Source organism: Lacerta agilis, chromosome 2 (assembly GCF_009819535.1).
Source record: "Lacerta agilis isolate rLacAgi1 chromosome 2, rLacAgi1.pri, whole genome shotgun sequence".
NCBI classification, from domain to species: Eukaryota; Metazoa; Chordata; class Lepidosauria; order Squamata; family Lacertidae; genus Lacerta; species Lacerta agilis.
In genome coordinates, this window is record NC_046313.1 from 3,072,110 (window position 1) to 3,096,084 (window position 23,975).

Consider the following 23,975-nt stretch of genomic DNA (forward strand, 5'->3'; position numbering starts at 1 on the left):
GTGTGTGAAGGCTTCGTCCACCACGTGCATCCTTCAATCCCCTTCTGTTTCCGCTGCCCCTCACCATATGATGATGGCTGCTCTGAGGATTAAGAAGGGAAGAAAGAGACTCAGAAACACCCGTTTCTCCCGTTCCAGCAGCAGGAGACTGGGAGGCGCATGCGCCTTAAGGCCACTGCCGCGTAGTCCCCGCTTGCTGCCCCCTCCCCTGCCTTTCCATGGGAGCCCATGACGTCAGGCAGGCAGAAGGCGGCGCGAGCTCCATCAGGCGGTTGAGGCTCCTGGTGCGCCAGGCAGGGGTTGCTTTTCCTGCGTCCGGCGGCAGTGGTGGCAGGCGCTGGAACAGCTCGTGCATAAAGCGCAACCGGGGTGCACACGGGTTTCAGTGTGTGCATCCTCTCTCCTGCACCACCTAGGAGGGGCTCGGAAGGGGCGGGGGTGAAGGAGCTGCTGCTTTTCCGTTTGCCTCTGGATCCAGAAGGACCCCTCTTTATTTTCCTCCTTTCTTCTCGCCCTCCCCGCCCGCCCCACTCAATCCTGCCTCTTTCCCTCCATGCATCATTCCTGGGAGCCTCCGATGGTCGTTGCGAGTACCTTCCCTCGCATCTAGTGCACAAGGGGGGCGCTGGGTTGCTGATTGCCCCCTCCTCCTCCTCCTTATTTTTCCTGCATGCAACCTTCCTTTCTTGCTAAGGAGGGCTGAACCCCCTCCTCTCTCCCCTCCCCAGCCTTTGCCGCTGCTGGGCTCTCTCATCTCCTGGGCTGGGAGGGAGAGAGGAGGAGGGAGAGGGGCTTTTCCTTGCGATCTCTCCCCCCCCCACCCCGCTCTTCCTTCGGTGGATGTGGAAAGAATTGAAGACCCCTGGAAAGACAGTGTGAAGAAGAGGAGGTGACGAAGGAGACCCAAGAAGAAAAGAAAGCGGTTATAGCTGCAAGTCTTCTGTGGACTGTCTAGAGCGCTGATCTTATTTTTTAATATATTTTTTGCACAAGCATGCTGGCCCACAGGCTAGAAGTGATGATGGGGCCCTTGCTGCTTTTGCTAGGATTTTTGCACATACTAGTAGGTTTCGCCCCTATTTTTGCCCTTGAAGGTGAGTTAAAAACCTTTTCTCCCTCCTTTTCCTTCTTCCATGCCTTCTGTCTTCTCTCGAGTTCTGTTTAAATGAATGAATGCCAGTCTTTATTACGTTGTCTTGCTTGCAGTTATCTTCCTCAGTATAAACAATAACACCCCCCCCCATTTTTGCAGTAAGGGTAGCTCTTCCCAAAACGGCAAGGGCTGGGTGGCTGGGTGGGGGAGACTCTTGCTTGTAAGAAATCAACATATTGTTTGCAGTTTAGAACAAAGCTGCGTTTTTAAAAAGCAGGGACTGTGTGGAAGGGGGTGTTGCATATTTGGCATTCATCACTAGCCTAACCTGCCCCCCCACCCTCAATGCCAGCAAAATTCTGCCTGTTGTATGTATTACTTTTCAGGAGACAATGGATGTCTGTGCATGAATATATATGCTAATACAGGGATTGGAGTTTTGTATTATTTTTAAGGGGGTTGTGGTGGGACAAGGCTATAAAATTAAGACCTGCTTCTGTGGCATATATTCCTTAATGAATTCACAGTGTTGAATGGAGGTAACACTGGAATGTCACCACACACACACACACACACACACAGCCAGTGTGCAGCTTTAGTACACAACAGGAGCAAAACTGCTGGAGAGAGTCATGTTTTCTCCAGATCCTCACATTCACTAGTTGTCTTTTTAAAAAACTGCACCTCCTAGTTTTACTAGCACATCCAGACCAGGGAATGCCAAGTAGTGGAAGTTGTTGCTTCATACTGAAGTCTGCTTCCATTTCCTTTCCCGTTTCAGTAAATAAATCATTGGCTCTGAGGTTTGCAGTGCCTCTGCCTTTCCTTCAGCCTCTTCTGCTCCATTGTCATATTGTGATATTTTCGCGTAAAGATCCTACCTCTGCTGGCAAGAGAGCTATAAAATGGGGAGTTGAAAATCCATCTGTGAAATGACACTGTGCTGTGTGTGTAAATGACAAATCGGTCAAGTATTCATATTTAATTGACTGTCCTGAAGATGTAGCTGAATGCCCTCTGATACAGTCGGTTAAACTAGAGACATCTAGGCAATTTAAATGTGATGGAATCTTGGCTGTAAAAAGCATCTGCTAAATCAGTGTTCCCTGCCTCCCCCACTCCCCTCAATTTCCCTCCAAAGCCAAAAGGAGAGGCTGCACTGCGCCCTGAGTGCATGACATAGCATAAACTGAAGATAACAAGGTAGAGTTTAGAGAGGTACCATGTTTTCAAGCCAGTTTGGAAGAACAACAAAAAAAACCAAGGAGAGGGGTGCTTTCCACTGGGGGATCAGGGCAGGAACACAGGAGGGTGGTGCTTGGGGAGGGGCTAGTTAGTTGCAAAAAAGAAAAAAAAGAAAGAAAAAGCTGTGGATCACCAATGTGGCTTAGGAATGTGCTTATTTACTCTGCTGACATGGGGAATTTGAGCGTGATGGGACAGAGAAGAGGCAAAGAGGCTGCATGCCATGCTTTTAGCTGAAGTGGTAGCTGCAAACTGGAGGTTTCTGTGACTTCATCTCCCCCCCCCCCCGCAAAAAATGATGACAGATAACGAATTAACTTAGCTTTGCCAACCCCAAACCCTCTGCATCACATTTTTCACATATTATTCATATGTCTGTGTGTGGGGGGGGGGAGGGAGAGATTGTCCTTTCTTGAATGGGTTGGTATGACATTAGTTTCTTTTTTTAAGCCTTCAAAATAGACTTATCTGGGATTTCTCACTCAGTTCTGTTGTGCAAGTCATAACTTTGGGTCTTTGGGGCTCTGGGTTTTTTTTTGGGGGGGAGGGTTGAGAGTTCCATTTTGGGGCCCTTCAGCTGCTGCATTTAAAACGAGTGTGCCATGCTGGTGGTGTTCTCTGTACTGTTTACATGTAACATTTTGAAGTCATTTTGTGGTTTAGACTCCCTAGATGTTATTCATGCCTATCTCTTCACTGAAGAGGAATTAGTGACTTCTGTAATGTGTAGGCACTGTGGACCAGTGGTTAGACACAACCGTTGGCACAACTAATGACAAACTTCAGTGCATCTTGTGACTGAGCCATAATTGAGCAATCTGTCATTACTGCGCAGATTCAGAACTAAGCAGTTTCTCCTTTGCAGTTCTCCATTTTGACAAGTTTCTTTGGATGGCATCCACTTTCTGGGCTTGATTTTGAACCAGGGCTAATGAAAAGCAACTTAGCCCTGGAGCTAGTCCCCCCTCCCCTGCCACTCCAGTGCAGGCCTGCAACATGCAAAGTAATAACTGCTCCTTTGAGCACGTGCAGAGTGTGCTAGTTCCCTCTGAGTAACTAGCTGATACAGAGGGATTCTGAGAAATATCTGCAAGGAGTAGGATTCTGTACATGCTTGAGTTTTTTTTTGAGTAAGCACTGCGTTAATCTAACACACACCCTCCCCTTTTGCAGGACGGCTTTTCAAATAATGTAACTTCCACGTTACAACCTGCCTTCCCCAATCCTGAGCATGCCTCTTATAGTTTGTTTGGTCAGCTAGCATCTCTTTTGTATTTCTTCTGATTCTGCACGCCTTCAGACATTTCTAGTCCAGTCCTAACTCACCTCCAGTGTAGACATTTGCGTTGCAGTCACTTACATATTTGACCCATCATGACTCTCTTTCGTTTTCCGGACTTTTTGTCTCCCTTTAGTCACTGGGGCATCCAGTAGTTTACTGGTTGCCATTTTGCAGTTGTCTGTTTGCTTGGCTGTTTAGAAGCTGGGGGTAAGTAGGCTAAGTCATACTCTCAGTAGTCCCATTGAGTTCAGTGGGTTTAAGATACTCAAGTCTATGGATTTTGAAAGCGCTCAAAATACCCCAGGCACATTTTGCAACTGGTGTGGGTCCAACTGCTACCATGTGGAGATCTCTGGATGCTAGGTTGGCAACTGACATCTCTATCTGGTTGGCCCCTCCAGCTTTCTTCAGGTAAGCAGAAGAGTTTATTTATTGCATTTATATCTCACCTGCATGGTTCACTCCCCCTCTTTAGTTAATTCCTACAACGACCCTGTGAGGTAGGTTAAGAGACTGTGACTGGCTCAAGGTCACCCAGTGAGCTTCATGACTGAGTGGGGATTTGAACCCTGGCCTTCCAGGTCGTAGTCCAACACTCTAACCACTACACCACCCTGGCTTCCTAGAGTACTTCTGCTATGGGGCAGCTCTATAAATTAGGTAAATAAATATGGGGAAAGCAAAATAACACTCAGAGAAGGCTTTGAAATATTTCCCTTGAAGCTTGAATTTGTTTTATCTTGGATTATTTTATTTGATGCTTTAATGTGTTGTAAACTGCTTTGAGATTTTTTTCTTCAAAATATAAAGCGGTATTGAAATGATGATGATGATGATGATGATAAATAAAGCTCCTTGCAAAAAAAAAAATATCCTCTACACATTCTGTTGTGGCAAACGTAACCCAGGTTCAAGGTGCCTTTTGGTGAATAGCTTGTATATCTGAGTTTCTAACAATGGATTTTGGTGGATTTACTCAGACCAACATTGGGTATCGCCTCCTGTGCAGTTTATTTCTGTGGCTGTGTAATGCTGGATATAGAATTGCTGGTTCTCTTAATGCACATGTGGAACACCTGTATCTGAATAAAGCAGAGCTTCCTGTAGCCAGACACAAAATATGTCCAATTACAGAGGGTGAACCCAAATTGAGATGGTCTGGAGTATAATGGGCAGCCACTGTGTGTCACGGGTGCGATAGGAAGCTGGGGTGGGGAGCAGTGTGACAGCATGTCTGGATAGGAGCATAAGAGCCTGTAGGTGTGATATACATGAAGTATTCAGGGACAAACTGTGACTGAGGGCTCATCCTTTTATGCTGCATTTCTAGCCACAGTCCTGGGCTTTAAAGCTCCGTGTCTGAGTGGATTTGTTTTTATCCCGGCACTTTCCCTGGGAAAACCTTCATTTTACCACTGAATTGGAGCCCCTGGCAATCTGGTTTTCCACGGATTTTTGCTCCGATTCAGTGGTAAAACTTGGTTTGCCCCAGGGAAAGTGCCAGGACAAAAACCAAAACTGCCTGGAAAGCAGTGTGTGAAACTGAGCCCTCAGTTGCAGAGAACATGCTTAACACCCAGAAGATCCCAAGTTTAGTTGCTGGCGTCTCCAGTTAAAAGGAGTCAGGAAGCAGGCATTGGTAAAGACCCGTCACCACTGGCAACCCTGGGGAGTCATTGGCAGCCAAAGAAGATGACACTACTGGGTAAGGTGGACCAATAACCTGCCCTGGCCTGGCCTATAGACCAGGTTACGGCATAAAAGTTGTACCCTGTACCCTGACTTACCTTTATCATTCTGTGCAGCTGCTGGCTTCTTTCCAGATCCTGAAAGGCACATGCCTCCATTGTCTCCCAAGACAGACAGATGCCAACAAAAGCAACAATACTAAATGTAGCACCACCCCAAGGCACAGATTGGCCAGCTGCATATGTTCTGTAGGGTATACCAGAGTAGCACCATTTCAAATGGTGGCACACGCTCCCTATGAAGATCAGCTTTTATTGGTTCAGAGCTTTAGTCGGTGGTGGTATATATGGAAAACAAAATATGGGTGGGCAACGAAAACTTTTCAGAGAGGTTTGGCTAGGAGATGTTTGGTGGAACTAGAACCTACTTTGCAAAGTATGGCAACCAACCTCACAACAAAAGTTCAGCAGGCTGCAGTTTCAATGGCTGTGCCATTGGAAAGCTCCACCTGTGTGGTGCTAGGGATAAGGAGTATAGTTCACTAGGAACTCCTCCTGCGTTGAAAACCAGTGCAGGAATGCTGCAAGCCCTTTTGTTTCTGTGTGGTTTATATAGGAGGAAGAACATTAGACACCTTCTAACATAACATGCGAGAGAGGAATACCTTTGTAGGGGAAGCTAATTTGCTTGCCCTTCAGCTGGTTTGAAAAACCATTACTGCTTTTTTTGTTTGTGGGTTTTTAAAAAAAATGTGGCACATTGTAAGGAGATACCTTGCACTTTCTCAGATCAGCTGTTCATCCTGTCTGATGTTGCCTACCCTAGTAGACAGCAGCTGTCCAGGCTCTCAGTCTGAGGTCTTTCCCCATTCTGATACTTGAGACCCTTTAACAGGGACTGAACCGGGGATTTCATATATGCAAAGCACGTGCTCTACCTCTGAGCTCTTGCCTTCCTCCCCACCCCACATGTTATCCCCTTTGAAATCAGGTTGGTGCTTTCCATTGGCTTGTAGAATCTTGAAAGCAAGCAGCTAATAGCTTTCATTTCTCCCTTTCTGGCTCAGCCGACGGGTAAGCTTTTATAATTGCCTTGTAGCCCATTCCTAAGTTATGCTCTGCCAGCATACAAATGCTTAGGATAGATCTGCCACCAGTTGTGCAAGCACTGTGTCACAAGACACAACATTGTGCTATTGTCACTCAGGCATTATGCTGGCACCACTGGAGCAATTAGCAAAAGCGGTTTAATGCCTGCACCATTTCTTCAGACATATGTTGTAGAAACCTTTTTTTTTTTTAATGCAGTTTGAGATTGTCACAATTCAGTTGTGAATGGCAGAATCTCACAATTCTGCCTTTTCACCAAGCCTTCAAAATCTGTAAGACTAATTCTTAGCCCATTTAGTTTGGTGGCATTTACTTCTAAGTCAGTGCTCTTAGAATTTTGGCACTTTATTGTTTAGGTACAACCCTAAGTGTATCAGTTGCATGTGAGTTACTATCCCAACATGGGAGTGACCATAGCTCAGTGGTAGAGCATTTGCTTTACATGCGCAGGTGGTCCTAGGGTTGATCCCTACCATCTCCAGTTAGGTGGCAGGTGATGTGAGGGCTCTGGAGAGCTGCTGTCAGTCGGATGGACCAATGGTTTGACTTGGTACACTTGTCAAGGAGCTGTGATGGGGCTGTGGTTGGCTCCTGAGTGTACAATTACTGTCGAACCCTCATTTGCCTCTGTGCAATTATTATGTGAAGTGGCCTTACAAGAGTATCTGATCTTGTGTCTTTTTCTGTGGTAATTATCCTCACATGGGTTTTATTTTGTATTGAACTAATAAAAAGCCCTTGAGTCTTTGTTTGCAGGCTGATTTATTTGTTGAGCTATGGATTGCAAGCCCTTGTTTTCTGCTCTGTGGTCTTTATTGCTACGGGCTCAAGAATGGAATTGCCCTTGAGTGGAAGCCAGTAGGGAACGGGCCTTCTGAGAGCATTCTGGTCTGCTTCACTTTCTCCCGCTCTCTCTTTCTTTAGCTGAAGCATTGTAAACTAGTCTGGCTGCTGATTGCAACGGCTGCCGCCCAAACTCTTATATAACATGGGTGGGTAGGTGTGTGTGTGGTGGATTATTATATATGTGAGCTGAGCAATGTTATGGAGTGCTGCATGTTAATACTTGTAAGTCTTTTGTGGCCCTGTCTCTGTGTTGTATGATGCTGTAGCCTTGGCTAAAGGGACACTTGGAGGTGGGCCTAGTGAACCAGAGGTCTCTCACCCTGGTTGGTTGTATTCAGGGGCATTTTAACATATATAGCGGTAGGCAACTAGCAGCCTGGAGATTCAAGCTAGGCCCCAAAGCCTTTCTATCTGGGCCCTAGCAGAGGCCTTGTTCCCCAGGACACCCCTCTCCCCCTGCCACTCTCATGTGTGCTTTTTAGTTTACACAAATAGCAGATGAGGTGATACATTTGTTCCTGTAGCCTACTGTACCACTTGAGACCACAAGTTCAATGACTTAATACTCCACATATTCAAACAAACACACTTCTTGCGCATAGAAACCTGATTTCAGACCAGAGGGTTCTTGCCTCACTTTTAACGTGTGGTAGTTGTTTTTTCTTTCTTTCTTTCTTTCTTTCTTTCTTTCTTTCTTTCTTTCTTTCTTTCTTTCTGGGTTCAAACATGCTGTTTCCACCACAATCAGTAATGTAATCTGGGAACATGTTTATTGCTTTTTTGGTACCTCACTCTTCATTGTTGTTTCTACAAGATATGCTCTGGACTAGGGGTAGTCAACCTTTTTATACCTGCCTCCCACTAATGCATCTTGATGGTAAAATTTCCTTACCGCCCGCCAGTGCTCGATGGAAGGAGGATTCAGCTTGTGCCGTAGAACCCCCTACCACCCACCTAGAATCCCGAAACGGCTACTAGTGGGCGGTGGGGACCAGGTTGACAACCCCTGCTCTAGAGTCTGTCAGAATTTATTTATTAAAATTGTATCTCACCCTTCCACCAAGGAATTCAGGGCAACTTACATTGTTTCCTCCATTGGTCCTCTCAACAACCCTGTGAGGTTGTCCAGGCTGAGAAGGAGAGAGACAGGTGCCTATCACAGTGAGCTTCATGGCCACGTGAGGACCTGAATTCTGGTCTCCCTAGTTATTGTCCAACACAAATACTCTCTTGCTGCCCAGTAATTTACTCACTCACATGCATGAAGTGTTTGAAGTTTTTCTACTTCCAAGCATTATATAAAATTTATGAAATAAAATAAATGGTTGGTAGCTGTGGGAGATAGAGCTTCAGTTGCTGGTTGTGGTGGTGGGAAAAAGAGTAAAGGGCCATTTGCCTGTGTCATGGCTTCTGCAAGAGTGGGTCTGTGAGTGGAGCCAAGCTTCCTAGGCCTAGCTCAGGTCAAATTTCCCCTCCCTTCCATTTCTTATACATGCCCTTCTTAACTCTCAGCTCCTTGCAGCCACACTGGTTTCCTTAGATGCCTCCTACTTTTCTTTCTTGTTGGTATTGTGTGCATTTGGTCCTTCGATATTTCTCCTTTTAGACTCTCCCATCCTTCTTGGACTCCCTTCTCATCAAGTATTTCTAACCACAAGATCACACCCAGTAGCTCCTTCAGCTTTTTGAAATTGGTCGTCATAAAGTCCAGAGTGCTTGTCCAACTACACTCGGCTTTCCCTTTCCTCTATATCATGAAACCCAGGAGGACATGATCACTTCCTCCCAATTTTCCTAGTACTGTACTTGGTGATCAGTTCTTCCCTGATGGTAAGGACCAGATCCAAGATAGATGATCCCCTTGTTGCTTCTTCCACCTTCTGGGGAAAGAAAGTGTCAGCGAGGCAACAGAGGAATTTGTCGGACCTTACATTCTTGTCAGAGTTTGAGTTCCAACAGATATTGGAGAAATTAAAGTCTCCCATGACTACTATATTTCTCCTTTTTGAATGTTTGGCAGTCTGCTCCAGGAAAGCATCATCCAAGTCTTCAGCCTGGCTTGGTGTTCTTTAGCAGACCCCCCACAGTAAGGTCTATGTTGCTTCTCTTTTCTACATTTTTTTTTTTATAAGATTTTATTATTTTCTATTAAGACAAAGGAAAAACATAGCATAAACACCAACATTAACAATACAGAAATACAATACATAACCACAACACAAAAACACAATCAAACAATTACAATAAAAAGAGACATATACAAACCTTTAAACTAACACTTATCCTCTTACTTTTCTTGTTACTATCTTCTCTGTTTTGGGGGACTTCCCCCATTCCCTCCACTGTCTTCAAAATCATATATATCTTCTAGGTAGCTTTGTATCTTATTCTATTCACATTTACTCAATTTTTAATGTACTTTACTTTACTTAATCATATCTTAACTTAAACACCAAATCTTAGCATACTTTCTAACAAATAAATCTTTCACACAAAAATATCTTGCTAACAATTTTATCTAACATAAACCTGCTGAAGCCGCTGTTCTATTTAATTCTGCTCAAATATTCAATTTTACTGATCTAACTAGATAGTCTTTAAATTTCTTCCAGTCCCGTGACACCTTCTCCTCCCTCTGGTCCCGGATTCTGGCGGTCAGTTCTGCGAGTTCCATATACTCCATCATCTTCATCTGCCATTCTTCCACCGTTGGTATCTCTTCGCCTTTCCATGTTCTTGCCAATAAGATTCTAGCTGCTGTTGTGGCATACATAAAAAACACTCTGTCCTGACTGGGTATCTCTTCATTGGTTATGCTCAGAAGAAATGCCTCTGGTTTCTTACAAAAGGTAACCTTCATTACCTTCTTGAGTTCGTTATAAATCTTATCCCAGAAAGCATTTACCGCTGGGCACAACCACCACATATGAAAAAAGGTACCTTTCGCATGTTTACATTTCCAACATACATCTGACATTTTGGTATTCATCCTAGCTATCTTAACTGGTGTCAAATACCATCTGTAAACCATTTTCATTATATTTTCTCTTAAACTATGACAAGCAGTAAATTTAATACCTTTTTGCCACAATCTCTCCCAGTCATCCATCATAATATTATGTCCTACATCCTTCGCCCAATCTATCATTGACGATTTAACCAGTTCATCTTTCGTATGCCACTCTAGCAAGAGATTATACATTTTGGAAAGGTTTTTAAAGTTCGGTTCTATCAGTTCTGTTTCCAGTTTTGATTTTTCTACTTGAAAACCAACTTTTTTGTCCATTTTAAATGTTTCATGTACCTGATGATAATGCAGCCAGTCGGGGACCTGGCTTTTCACTTGATCGTAGCTTTTTAGCTTAAAAGAGTCCCCTTCCTGCTGCAATATGTCCATATATCTTAACCAGTTTGCAGACATGTTCGGTCTCTTATAGGCTTTGGCCTCCACTGGAGAGATCCATCTAGGGGTTTTTCTCTCTAACAAGTCTTTATATCTAATCCAGACCTGATACAAGGATTTTCTAACTATATGAGACTTAAAAGTTCTGTGGATCTTAACCTTGTCATACCAAAGGTATGCATGCCAGCCAAACATATTATCATGTCCTTCCAAGTCCAATACATCAACGTTCTCTAGTTTAAACCAATCCTTTAACCAGCAAAAGGCCGCTGCTTCAAAGTAAAGTCTTAAATCCGGCAGGGCAAAGCCTCCTCTCTCTTTAGAGTCTGTTAGGATCTTAAACTTGATTCTTGGCTTTTTGCCCTGCCATATGAACTTTGATAAGTCCTTTTGCCATTTCTTAAAGCAATCCAGTTTGTCCAAAATTGGTATGGCTTGGAATAAAAACAGCATCCTTGGTAGGACATTCATTTTTATCACGGCAATTCTTCCCATTAACGACAATTTCAATCTTGTCCATATCTCCATGTCTTTCTTTATTTCCATCCACAGTTTTTCGTAATTGTCCTTATACAGGTTCAAATTCTTGGTTGTGAGATTAATACCTAGATATTTTACTGTTTTGACAAAATTGAGGCTAGTGCCTTCCTGTATTCTTTGAATTTGTTCTGCACTCAAATTTTTTCCTAAAACTTTGGTTTTCTGCTTGTTTAATTTGAAACCAGCTACAAGTCCAAATTGTTCAATTATTTCCAAGGCTCTGGGGACACTGCTTTCCGGTTCCTGTAGGGATAACATCAGATCGTCTGCGAAGGCGCGTAGTTTGTATTCTTTCTCTCCCACACGAATTCCTTTTATCTGTTTGTCCTTTCGTATCATATTTAGAAGGACTTCCAGGACCGTAATAAAAAGTAAAGGGGAAATAGGGCACCCTTGTCTTGTTCCCTTTTCAACTTCAAACTCCTCCGATATCACACTGTTTACTATTACTTTAGCTCTTTGTTCTGTGTAGATGGCCTTAATGCCATTCAAGAATTTTTCTCCAACTCCCATCCTTTCCAGATTCTTTTTCATAAATATCCAAGAAACTTTATCAAATGCTTTCTCTGCATCAACAAACAGTAGTGCCGCCTCTGTGTTTATGTTTCTCTCCAGTTTTTCTAAAATGTCCACAATAATTCTCGTATTATTACTAATTTGTCTTCCTGGCAAGAAACCTGCTTGATCTCTATGTATATAATCTTTCAACACTCTTTTCAGCCTTGTAGCCAATACATTTGCAAAAATTTTATAATCCACATTCAAAAGGGATATTGGACGGTAATTTTTCATTTGAGTCTTATCAGTATCTGGTTTTGGAATCAGTGTGATAAAGGCTTCTTTCCACGTCTCTGGTGCCCTATCTCCTTCTAGTATTTTGTTGCAAATTTCTCTTAGCGGCTGCGATAGCCAGTCTTTCAATGTCTTATAATATTTTGCTGTTAATCCATCCGGTCCTGGAGCCTTCCCTAATTGCATGTTGTTTATTGCATCTTCTATCTCCTGTGTCGATATTGGGTGGTTGAGAGTAACTAATCCCACCAGTCCCAAAGATCCAGCTTTTAGGCAAAGAGTTTAAATCTTTCAAAATATAAATTCCTTAAAGCCAAGAAGGGTTTATTTTCATGTAGCCCAAGTCAGTAACAGTTCCTAACTTGCAGTGTTACCACCAAAGTCCATAAAGTAACTTGTATCTGGTTACAAAGAAGTCAAAATGTCTCCACTGGTAAACAGTCACTGAAACACCAACAAAGAAAAAATGGCAACAATGTATCACAGCCCGCTACTGACCCGGAATCCTAATCCAGAGGGTGAGGGGCATCTTCTTTTGCCATATCAACTGTTTTTAAGTCTTTAAACATCCTTTAAACAACTTTTAATCCACTTTTAAAAAGTTTGGCAGAGTTCGCAAAACTTTCCCGTTAGTCGCGGCTTTGATCTTTTAGCGCTACCAAGCTCGCGCAAACAGTTCAAAGGGAACAGGCTTCCTTTTGCAGTTTCCTCTGCAAGCAGTGCTCTTTAAACTTGTAAAATAATCCAATTCTTTAACTTACAGAGTTTCTTTGGAAGTTTCTGTGTAGGAAGTGCCGGGTGCTCAGGTCTGGCGGGATCGCTGCTTTGATCCTCCGCAGGCAGTCGCTTCTTCAGTCCCGTGCTGGGGCTCCGCTCGCCTGGTTTTCCCCCTTACGAGGGTCAATCAGGAGCGGAGACAGCACGTCTGGGACCCACGAAGCCGTTGGTCCACGGGACGCTCTTCCCGTGGCTTTAAGGGACCCGTGGCGCAGACACGGAGATCCCTATCGCCTAACGGAGGACGGAGCCGTCGGACTCCCGTCCGCCATTGACTCGGCACCTAACCGGAAGTCCCTCTTTTCTACATTTTTTACCCATATACTCTCAATCTGCTTTCCATGGTCCAGGTCATGAAGCCTTGAAACTTGACATTGAGCTCCCAATCATGTTTTGGGAATAACTGTAACAGGCTTGCAAATAAAACAATGTTAGATGGACAGACTCTTTGTGATGCATCCATTATACCTCTGGATACCAGAGATGGGAATCTAAGGGGGGTCAGAGTGATGATGTGCTCATGTCCTGCTTGCGGATATCCTGCCACCATTTGGTTAGCCACTGTGAGAACAGGATGCTGAACTAGATGGGCCATTGGCCTAATCCAGCTAAATACAGTTGCCATGTAAAATATATCTGCCAGGCTAAATTAGTTGCTGTGTGACTCCCATAATTTTAGCAGTCAGACTTCAGCAAGCTTTACTTGGATGGGCAGAGGTATAAATTCACAACATCTCTTTAAAGGATAACTTGTCTAGCTTGCATAATGCTATTATGGACTGAATGCCTTAAAACACCCACCCACCCACCCTGTGTTTTATATTGTTATTTCTGAAGTGTATCATTAATTAATAAATAAGAACTGTTGACAGAATACACTCACTGGGGGAAAAATATTTAGTGTTTATCCACGTGAGCTACCAATTCCAAGATTTTTACAACTACAGTCTAACTATACTGGTTGTTTGTACCTGTACAGAAGGTAGGGAGAGAGACGGGAAGAATACTAGAGATCAGAAACATTCTTTCTGGAAAAGTGCCTGCATATTGTCCTTTTCCTATGCTATCTCTGAAAAACATATTTTCATGACAGAGGCCCAGACTGCAAATGTTGTACCCTTCGGAGGGAAATATTTAATAAGAAACTAAACAACTGATCACTTCCTAGAATCATAGAGTTGGAAGGAACCTTGGAAGTAATCTGATTCAATCCCTTGCTCAATGACAGGAATCTTTCAGCTGCAGCTTCCCTGACAGATACCTCTGCTTAAGTACCTCCAGCAAAAGGGAGTTCTCCTCCCCCCCCCCGCCCACCTCCCTCATGGCAGTCTGTTCCTCTGTGAAAACTGCTATTACCACTTGGAGGTGTCTCCTAATCCAGCCTTCACCAACCTGGTGCCTTCCAGCTGTTTTGGACTAACAGATGTTAGTCCAAAACAGCTAGACAGCACCAGGTTGGCCAATACTGTTTTAATATATAGCCAAAACCTCCCACTTGGATTTTCCACCCATTATTCTAGTCTTGTCTTCTGGAGGAACAGAGGAACAAGTTTTCTGCTTGACAGCCCTTCAGATATTTGAAGCCTGCTATCATATCTCCTTTTAATCTTCTCCAGGCTACAGTATACCCACCTGCCTTCTAGTGGTACCCCCAAGTCTGCCTTCTCAGGCTGATTACCTCACACTGCCTAGTTGTAGGGTGGACCTGTACATGATCTCTTTAAATCATCACCATGAATATAGAAAATAAAATCAAAGAAGACCCTGGAATATCCACGGGGATGTGGCCTTGCATAGTTGCATGGGGAAATGTACATCTGAGTATGTCCAGGGCACCAATATGCCATCTATCTCTGTGATGCTTTGGCAAGGTAAAATGTCTTTTAATAGTGCAAACGTAAGTCCTCTGTAAGCCTCTGCAGAAACAACCTTCTACATTTTTTTTTTTGCATGTTGTGGGATACAGTTTGAATGCAACTATCTGTTCATTGTGTGACAGTCCAGCAAGAGTGAAAGTTAGTGTGACTGTACATATCTGCAGAATGTTGACACAGGAAAGAAACCAGGCAAATCATTAAAAAGGGTGGTAGTAACATGCCCTACTTCGCTCTGCTCTTGGAAATCCTGGAAGGCTCCTAGGCTTTGGTGTAATCTGCTGAACTCTAATGCTTCCCTAGCCTAGGGGAATATTTGCACTGTAAACATATATATCAACCTTACGTCATTCTAATCCTCACTGCTTCCTCCAGGTAATCCAGAAGATTGCTGTTTGGGTGAAGATGCTGAATATTCTGTATATAATAGGCCCCCCTCCCTCAATAATAACAATATAATTGTATATGCTGCTTACTACAAAAAAGCACCTCAAAATGACTTCTTACATTTTTTAAAAAAAGTATACAAGTATCAAATTTAAAAATACATTAATAACTTAAAGTGCTCATCCTGCAATAACATAAAAAGGGCACATCCTACCCCTTCCAACTGAAAGATGAACACAAATTGGGAGCAAAGGGCCTGGATGAATAGGAATGTCTTCATCCTGTCCCTAAAAGTTTATAGTGATGGCAATAGGCTCATTTCTCTGGGGAGAGCATTCCACATTTACCCCTGAGAAGTCCTGGTTTCATGTTGATGAACCCTCAGTTCATGGGGTTCCCTGGGAAGAACCAGTTTTAAGTTTGTAGTTCAGTCTGTAAGAGCTCCTGGTGCATTTTATTGCTCTGCTCTTGCTTGCTTCAGTGAATAACCCCCAGTGAAATCTTTCATTAATTGAAAGCCATCCTTCTTTTCCTTTTCACTCATTGCAAAAGGGCTGCTGGATTCCTGTGCTTAGAGCCTTAGATTCTCTTGGAAGTAGGGTGAGCTGGGGTAGATCCAGTAGGCAAGCAGAAAGATTTCTCTCTCATGGAACAAAGGCCTCTTTTCTCATATAACAAAAATCAAATTGCCTTGAGAACATAAGAAGACCCCTGCTTTCTCCCTGAGATGGTTGTTCTCTCTCTCTCTCTCTCTCTCTCTCTCTTGCTCTCGGTTTGTGTGTGTGTGTGTAGAGTAAAAATTCCATCATATGCTGCACACACACCTTTTGCACTCTAACTTGGTACAGCCCAGACAGGTTTATTGTGTTGTCTACTTTGTTCAGGAGCTCTGGAGAACTATGTTGGTAGAAGTCCATCCTAGACTTGAACCCACCATCTCCTGAATCAGCCATCCATTGCCTCAACAAACACTGCGTTCATCCTGCCAATTGAGATGCCTGTCCCAACCTAATTGCATTGTGTGCTGTCAAAGGAACAGAACAACTTGTCCAAGAAAAAAGAAAAAGACTCTCATGAGCAATTGGTTGTAAACACTGAGTTCTTCCTCATCCCTGTCCTCTTTTGGGATGACATTAAATTTCACTATTCCCCCCCTGACATTTGAGCAATAGCATTTTCAAAAATGTCTGAATCGCTTGCCATTTGCATGCTTACCAGAAGGAGATAAAGATTCCTGAACATTAGGAAAGTATTTCAATTGTATTGCAAGGGGGAAGGACATTTTTTGGTGAAATGCTGGCTGTGTACTGAGGTGATCTTGTGTGACTCAGTCCTCACACAATCAGACCTCCTGCCCCATTGTCCTTTCGGAGGTTCAGTAGAAGTCCTTTGCAATGTTATCATCTATTCCAACTTTTTATCGCCAGACTACTTGGAGCAGGGTTTCCCTCTTGCGCAGAAACATGGTCCCCTAATCTCAGTTGGGCAACAGTAAAGTAGTGAAATCAAAGGAGGCTAAGAGATTGATAATGGCAGGGGGTCCCCAACTTTTCCTAACCAGAGAGCACATATGGAAGTTTGAGAGACTGGTGAAATTTAAGAGGCTGGTTTAAGAGACCATTTCACAGAAGGAAAAACTGGTGATGCCCACCCTTCACAGCAACACACTGCTTCACATACCCTGAAACAAGTAATATACAGTTAACAACAACAAAAAGGTAGACCACAGCATCCCACTCACCCACCAGAAAATTATGTTTGTCCCAAAGTTTGTTTCCTTCCACCTGGTTGATGAACTACTAATGCTGAATAGAAGTGTGCAAGTCAGGGGAGCCAAACTTTTAAGGCACATTTAGGCTTGCCATACGTCAGGAAAATTCCTGACATGTCCTGGTTTTTTGGTGTAAAAATGGCATCGGAGGAATTTTGTCGAATTGGCAAAATGTCAGGAAAAACCCAGATGTATGGCAACATGATGGAAAAAGCAGCAGAAACAGCTCCAAAAAGCTTTAAATCACTGTTTTAGGGGTCTTCCTAAAAACAGCTCTGTGGGCTCAACAACTTTATGGGTGTCAGGAGTTTTACCATTTGAAGTATGGCAACCCTAGGCACATTAATAAATAAGAATAATAAGAATAATTTATTTACACCCCACCCATCTGGCTGGGTTTCCCCAGTCACGCTGGATGGTTTCCAACAGAATATTAAAAACACCAAACATTAAAAACTTCCCTAAAAAGGGCTGCCTTCAGATGTCTTCTAAAAGTTAGATAGTTGTTTATTTCCTTAACATCTGGTGGGAGGGTGTTACACAGGGTGGGTGCCACTACCAAGAAGGTCCTCCGCCTGGTTCTCTGTAACCTCACTTCTTGCAGTGAGGGAACCGTCAGAAGGCCCTTGGATTGAGATTGAGATTTTTGAGTGAGTGCTATGTCCCCTCTCCCTTAGATGAGCCCCTCCATCTAAGGGTGTGTGAGAAAGCACATACACTTTGCTTTTCTAAGGATTCTGAGTAAAATAATTTGAGGTTTGAATAGTACATAGAGATGAAAGAGGAAGTGAGCAGCAGCATAACTCTTCAAATTTCCTTCTTCAGTTCTCTGTACCTTTCAAGGAATGGAAGGTAGCCACCATCACCATCTCAAGTGGGCAGGGATTGAGGAAGTGGGAGGCTTTGTGGGCACCATGGGAAGGCCCCAAGGGTGCCATGTAAACTATCTTATTACACATTGATCCAGGCAGGCAGGCAGGCAGGCAGGCAGGCAGGCAAGTGAGTTGGTAGGCTGGTTGTTGGTAGGTTGGTTGTTTGTGTCATGAAAGAATCTGGAAGCGACCTGGTTATTGCAGGATTTCTTTGAAACAGGCATGCATTGTAGATACAAATTTCCTTGGAACTTCAGATGGGTGTTCCTCCAGAGAGTGTTCTTTCTCTAGTAACATGGCAAGTGTCCTTAAGTTTAAGCAACAGAAGTAGTCTTAAGACCTTTCCATCTGAGCTTGTGTTTAGTGGCTAGGTTTTAAGCAGATATGGAATTACTGTAGTTCAGTAGATTTTTATAGTTTTTTGGGGGAAGGAGGAACCACAAACCTCTGTCCTAAAGTTTTGATAACCCACAAATAGCCTTTGGTGGAGATAAATGTTTCCGGGCAAAAATAAATGCACTAAAATTAGGGCAGACAAGATGCTGCAGACAGGAAAACAGTCCTGTATTGATGAACACAAGGGAACTAGCTATGCTAATAAATAGCTTCCTTCTGTGTCTCCCTACTGTATCTCTCTTGTGAGAAGGAGAGTATCTGAAAAGTCACTTTCTTACAACAATATGAGAGATCAATCTGTCCACTATCCTTCTGCTGCTTGCTGGTTCAAATGACATCCTGTTTATCTTAATATTTCCTGTTGGATCCTGGAGTCTCAAAAGAGTTCAGCACTTTGGGGGTAAGAAGAGGAGTGGGAAATGAAACAAGGAATTTGGAGAGTGCGTGGAAATTTAAAAACTTGGTTTTCCTTTGCAAGTCTTCCCCATTTTACTTTTAGTTGCAAAATAAAATGCAAAACGGCCGCCACCATTATTATTATTATTATTATTATTATTATTATTATTATTATTATTATTATCATCATCATTAGTATACTGCATGGCACTGGATTTTGATGTTACTTTTCTGTTCCAGGCCATTGTTAAATGATTAGCTTCTAAATTACAGGGTGTATCACACATCATGGGAGCAAGTTGAGTGAGATGTGTGTCAGGGCTTTTCCCACTTTTCCCCAGTAGGTGTGAAGAATCTGAACTGAATGAGTCAAGAAATGACTGCTGTGGCAGAGATATTGTATTTTCCCTGTGTTCAAAATGCATTATTTGGTTTTTGGAAAAATGTGATTCTTCCCCCGTTTGCAAGTCAGTTGCTTTTGTAATTACTGTGCTGGATGTGGTTTTGCAAGCTGGTAATAGTCACTCAAAAGTGGTGTTCGTGTGTGATGTCTTTGGTGAGTAAAGGATCCCTTCTAATTGATCAGTACTAACATTTATGTAAATGAAGAAATGGTTGGTACAGTAAAGTCTTGAAAGAAAGTTCACAAATTAATATATGCCTATAAGAACCTAGCCTGTGTGCTTATAAATATTTATATTAATCATTTGTTGAATGGCTTGCCAACAATATAAAAAGTATGAATATATATTAAGTTTTAATAACAAGATTTCCCTTTCTGGTTGCTTTGAGGCAGTTCTTAACTTGCTGCAGGCAAGTAACTAATTACAAGCCCAATTTAACCAACTTTTTAAAAAGCAGAAGTGGGCAGAATGTAGATCTGGATATGCGGCAGATCTCTGGTTGCTTTGCAGTAGATCAGCAAGAATGTCATATTCCCAGTGGATCAGCTATAGTAGCAACAAAAGTAACCCCCGCCCTACAAAATATACTGCTAAAATTTAGAAAGCTTATGCTGATTAGGAATGTATTTTCTTGTGAGTGGAATGATTGTGAGCTCTTTTCAATTCTGGTAGCCAGAAGAAAGTCCTGGGCACATAATTCTTTAATTCTTTATTCCATCAGTAATGGATCTTGGGCTTCTAGCAGAAACCCAAAGTAGGTCCAGCAAGCTGTAAGTCTGCCTATCCTTGCTTCAATGGACCTTAAGAGCCTTGCACACTTATAAATCAACTCTACTCTTCTCCGCAATTGGATTTAGCATTGGCGTTAAATTATGGCTAGCTTATGTACGGTATGTGAATAACTTTACATATCAAATGAGCAAGCTGTCTCTATCTCTCTTTTTAAAAATGTTTTGCAAAAATGGCAACCTTACAGTTTTGGTGAAAATTATGGCGTATGGAGTGGAATGACAACACACCAAAATAGCAGGGATGGGGAATTGAGGAATATTTTTTGGCTAATGGGGAATTGCTTCTGGAAGCAAATCCACAAATTGCATTTTCAGCCTAGCCAGAGTGTGTGCATGTGACTGCTCATGTGGGTGCTAAAATGAGAAATTAAAGGATTTGTTTTAGGAACGTAGGAAGCAGTGTGTGCAGCATTGTCTACACTGACTGGCTGCGGCTCTCTAGGACTTCAGGCAGAGGTCTTTCCCAGTCCTACCTAGAGATGCTGGTGATTGAACGCAGGACCTTCTGCCTGCCCTTCCCAAATTCTTGATGTGGAAACTTTCCTAACCAGTTCTACCAGGACACACATGCAGAGTGAAGAGAATAATTCATAATTCATACCCCTCACCCTGAAAGTAAAACTCTTTTCAGGGAGGAATGAATGAATGAATGGAGAATGGACAAACTTTTTTTTGTTTCTACCCACTCCTCAAATCCTGGTTAACATTAATGTAATCTTCATTGCATTCCTTTCGAGTGACCAGAGAGAGGCAAGTCTTCTTAGCCTCATTTTGCTTCAGTTTTCTCCAGAAGCACTTCCACTGGAGTCGGAGTTGGGTGAAACATTCTTCACCCCGCCCCAATCATTTAAAATAAAATAAAATTGAGCACTATTTTCCAGCCTTCAGAGCTTGAGCCTTGGTGCCTTGTCATAAGCCAATACATGTTACCAGCTGTGCAAAAACAGAGCTCCACCCTAACAGGAATGCGATTTTGGCTTGTCTCTCCACATGTTCTTCCCTTCCCGGCTTTCTCTTTTTTATGAAGTGTTTTCCTGGGACAAGGGATCTCTCTTTCTTCTTCTCTCATTTAGCTATCCTGACCTTCTTGCTTGTCTCATAGCCTGCCTTGATTTGCAAGGACAGGAGTAGCATTTTGGTTGCTAGAGTTCGTGCTCATTGTTACCTAATCTGTGCCAAAGTAAAAAACAGCTACGCACAGCCACCCTACTTTCCCATTCCAACTCAGCTTGTCACATGGACCTGCTGTAGATGTCATCTGGTCATTGGACTGGGCAGTCTGAAGTTTCCCTATATGTGTGCTTATTCCTGTGTGCACATCACTGAACACTCATTCATTCCAGCAGGTTTGCATCGTACATGAGTGACCAAACAATATCTTAACAGTTTTTTGAGGGGTTTTTTCTGCTTTAGGGATCATGCCATACATCAGATATGCATTGCCCAGGGTGATGATTAAAACAGATTCAAATTACTGGTGCCTACCCAACATGCACATTTTTGCCTTAAGCTTTAGTTGACAATTCCCTGTGAGTAGCATCTGTGGTTTAAAGCAGGAATGGCCAACTGCTATAGTCTGTGGAGCCACTCCGTTCTCTGGAGAGTAGACTTGGAGCTGGATCCTCCGGTGAAATGGAAAAGCTTCACCAACACACAGTGCAGCCAGGAAGTTAATAAAATCCAAAGGTAGATAGCAACAAAATATAGATCAGGGATTGTCAGGGCATTCTATCAATCATTTGGGGTTCCTTTTTCAGTCAGCAGAGTCACCTAGAAAGTCTTCCAGAATCTTCTTTTTTGGTTCGGTTCATCTTTTGGTGAATTCCCATGTAGGAGTAAACACCCATTCCAGTTCTGCTTAAATTATTTACTGAAGAATTAACATTACAGATTATACAACTAGTGGCTTAAGGAAAATAAAGTAAAACTATGTACAGATAGCCATTCATCCTCTCTGTTCTTCAGCCACTCTTCTCTCCTTCAGAGCACATCTAATAAAGAGGTCTGTTGCTAAGGAAACCTTGTTGCTGGGAGAAAACATGTTGCTAGGGGCAAAAGCATGCAATGATCATTTCAGATCAATTTTTAGATTACACTAACATTGGATGGGGAATCTGTGGCCCTCCAGATATTGTTGGCTCATATTCCCATCACCCCTAACCACTGGCTAGACTGGCTGGGGCAGATGGGAGTTGACATCCAACAACACCTGGAGAGTCAAGGGTTTAGCATGCTTGGGTAGAGTATCTTGGCCTATTAAAATTTGAAATCATCCTGATATGAGTGAGCTAGCAGTAAATCACACCGTGCAAGCAGGAGTTAACTTTTTATTAGCAAGAACATGATCTGCACAGACTTGGCAGAGTGTCAGGCCTAATGAGCACAGCAGCTCATCCCTGGTAGGTTTTGCCCCATGCATCATTGCCGAGACTAAAAGCCAACCCCCCCCCCCCCATTAGCTAAGTTGTTGGGTTTTCCCCAAGCAATCGGAGCCTGCATGAAGCCAACCTCTTCTTTACCCTTTTCATGCCTCTTCTGGTTCTGGTAAACGGGGAGGAGAGCTTGTCACAGCTGGAGGGGGAGATTCTTGTGGCTCTTCCTCTCCCTCCTCCCACTCACCTGCCTCAGCTTCTGCCTCTGATTCTGGACTTCTCTCTGTCCCACACTCTCCCAGCTCACTAAGCCCGGTTACCTCTTCAGCTTCTGACACCTCCTCTTCCTTTTCTTCTCCTTCTTCCACAACCACTCTCAGGGCTGTGAGCCCCCCCCCCCAGCTGGTTCCTCCTTCCATTCCTCTGCATCCAACCAGTCCCTGGCATACCCTACCCTTTCCCAGGCAAGTGGTGAGCAGATACCCCTACCACAGCTAAAATTGCTCCTGGAGCCAAATCTGGTGCATGGGGGTGCCTATTGGCCATCCCCCAACCTTGGGTCCCTATGTGTTCTTACACTACAACTCCCATTATCCCTGACCACTAGCCAGGTTGGCTAGGAATGATGTGAGTTGTAGCCCAACCACATCTAGGGATGCAAGTTTGAGAAAGGCTGGCTTAGATCCTTTACAGCCTATCAGTCTAAAATGTGATGGATGCCTGTTGTTTACTCTCCCAGGGTTTATCTTGTCAAGTTGTCACACTCTTTCCTCAGAGCACCCAACCAGGCACTCTTGTCTTGGGACATGGGTGCATGGCTGCCATTCTCAGTCTCGTGCCCTGTGGAAGATCCGTCTGGTTGTTCATAGTAGCCCCTTCCTGGGTTGGATTGTATGCCCGAATGGTGGGAATAAATAATTATTTATTCTTAATGCCCTATTGTGTCTTCATTTAGAAGACATAAGAACACTTGGCTACTGTAACCCAAAGACTGCTGAAACAACATAGGAACTGTGCCGACAATACCTAGAAGGCATTCTGGGCTTGGAATGGCCATCTCTGTATTTTTATCAGTGATGGCTGACCTGTGGTGTGTAATTTCCCCCTCAAGCAGTCCCCCCCTTCCATACTATGGAGGCTACCACCAAACAGTTCAACTTCAAAAGTTATCCCTGCACACAGTAGGTTCAGATAATCAGTTCCACCTCCATTATTGCTATAACCAAAGTACTGATAATGTGGTGGTAGTAGTGACATATTCATGCAAATTTAAACCAGTTTCAATTTTAAAGCATCGTTTTAATTTCCAAAGAGTTCCAGGAACCATAGAGATTTTAAACAAAAGTATTTTTATCACCGAAATCCCTGTCTGGGTAGTCATGATAATTATGCTGACTTCCTTCTTCAATATAGGCGTACACCCTAAGGGGTGATTTCGCAGCTGTCATCTTTGGGACAAGCTTCAGGCCGGGCCCTAATTCTGCTGGATTCTCAACATTCAGTGGCTGCAGAAGTCGTCATGCCTTGGATGGTGCTGAGAAAAGGTTTTCTCGGTCCATTCTGAGATCTTCTGCAATATCATGTTCCTGCCATGCAGGCTTTGTGTGGTTCAGCCTGCTTTGCTTGTACCAGAAGGAGAAAGCACTTCGGTGTCCTTGTAGTGCATGGGAGAGAGAGAGAGAGAGAGAGAGAGAGATACTTTTTTTGTTTTTGACTGGTATGAATCATACTGTTTCTGTTTCTCCTTGTCTAACATCTTCTCTGTGCTTGGTCTCCTCCTAGGCCGGGCATGGGGAACCTTTGGTCCTCCATATATTGCTGAACTCTAACTTCCATCAGCCCCAGCAAGCTTTAGTATCTACACTCTAGTATCATAGTGGAATCCTGTCATTCCACTTTCTTGTAGCATATTGCTTATTGTGATGTGGAGCCTGAC

At 43.3% G+C, this 23,975-nt stretch overlaps 1 protein-coding gene across 5 annotated transcripts in view; it reads left to right on the forward strand.

Annotated features, from left to right (window-relative positions):
* The first annotated feature begins 627 nt into the window (after window positions 1-627).
* Window positions 628-23,975, forward strand: part of LRP1 (LDL receptor related protein 1) — a 314,902-nt gene continuing 291,554 nt past the window's right edge. For all 5 annotated transcript variants that reach the window (XM_033137230.1, XM_033137222.1, XM_033137247.1 and 2 more), the window contains exon 1: window positions 628-1,094. In XM_033137230.1, the coding sequence (XP_032993121.1) occupies window positions 995-1,094 (100 nt within the window). In that variant the 5' untranslated portion in view covers window positions 628-994. The remainder of the gene's footprint in view (window positions 1,095-23,975) is intronic.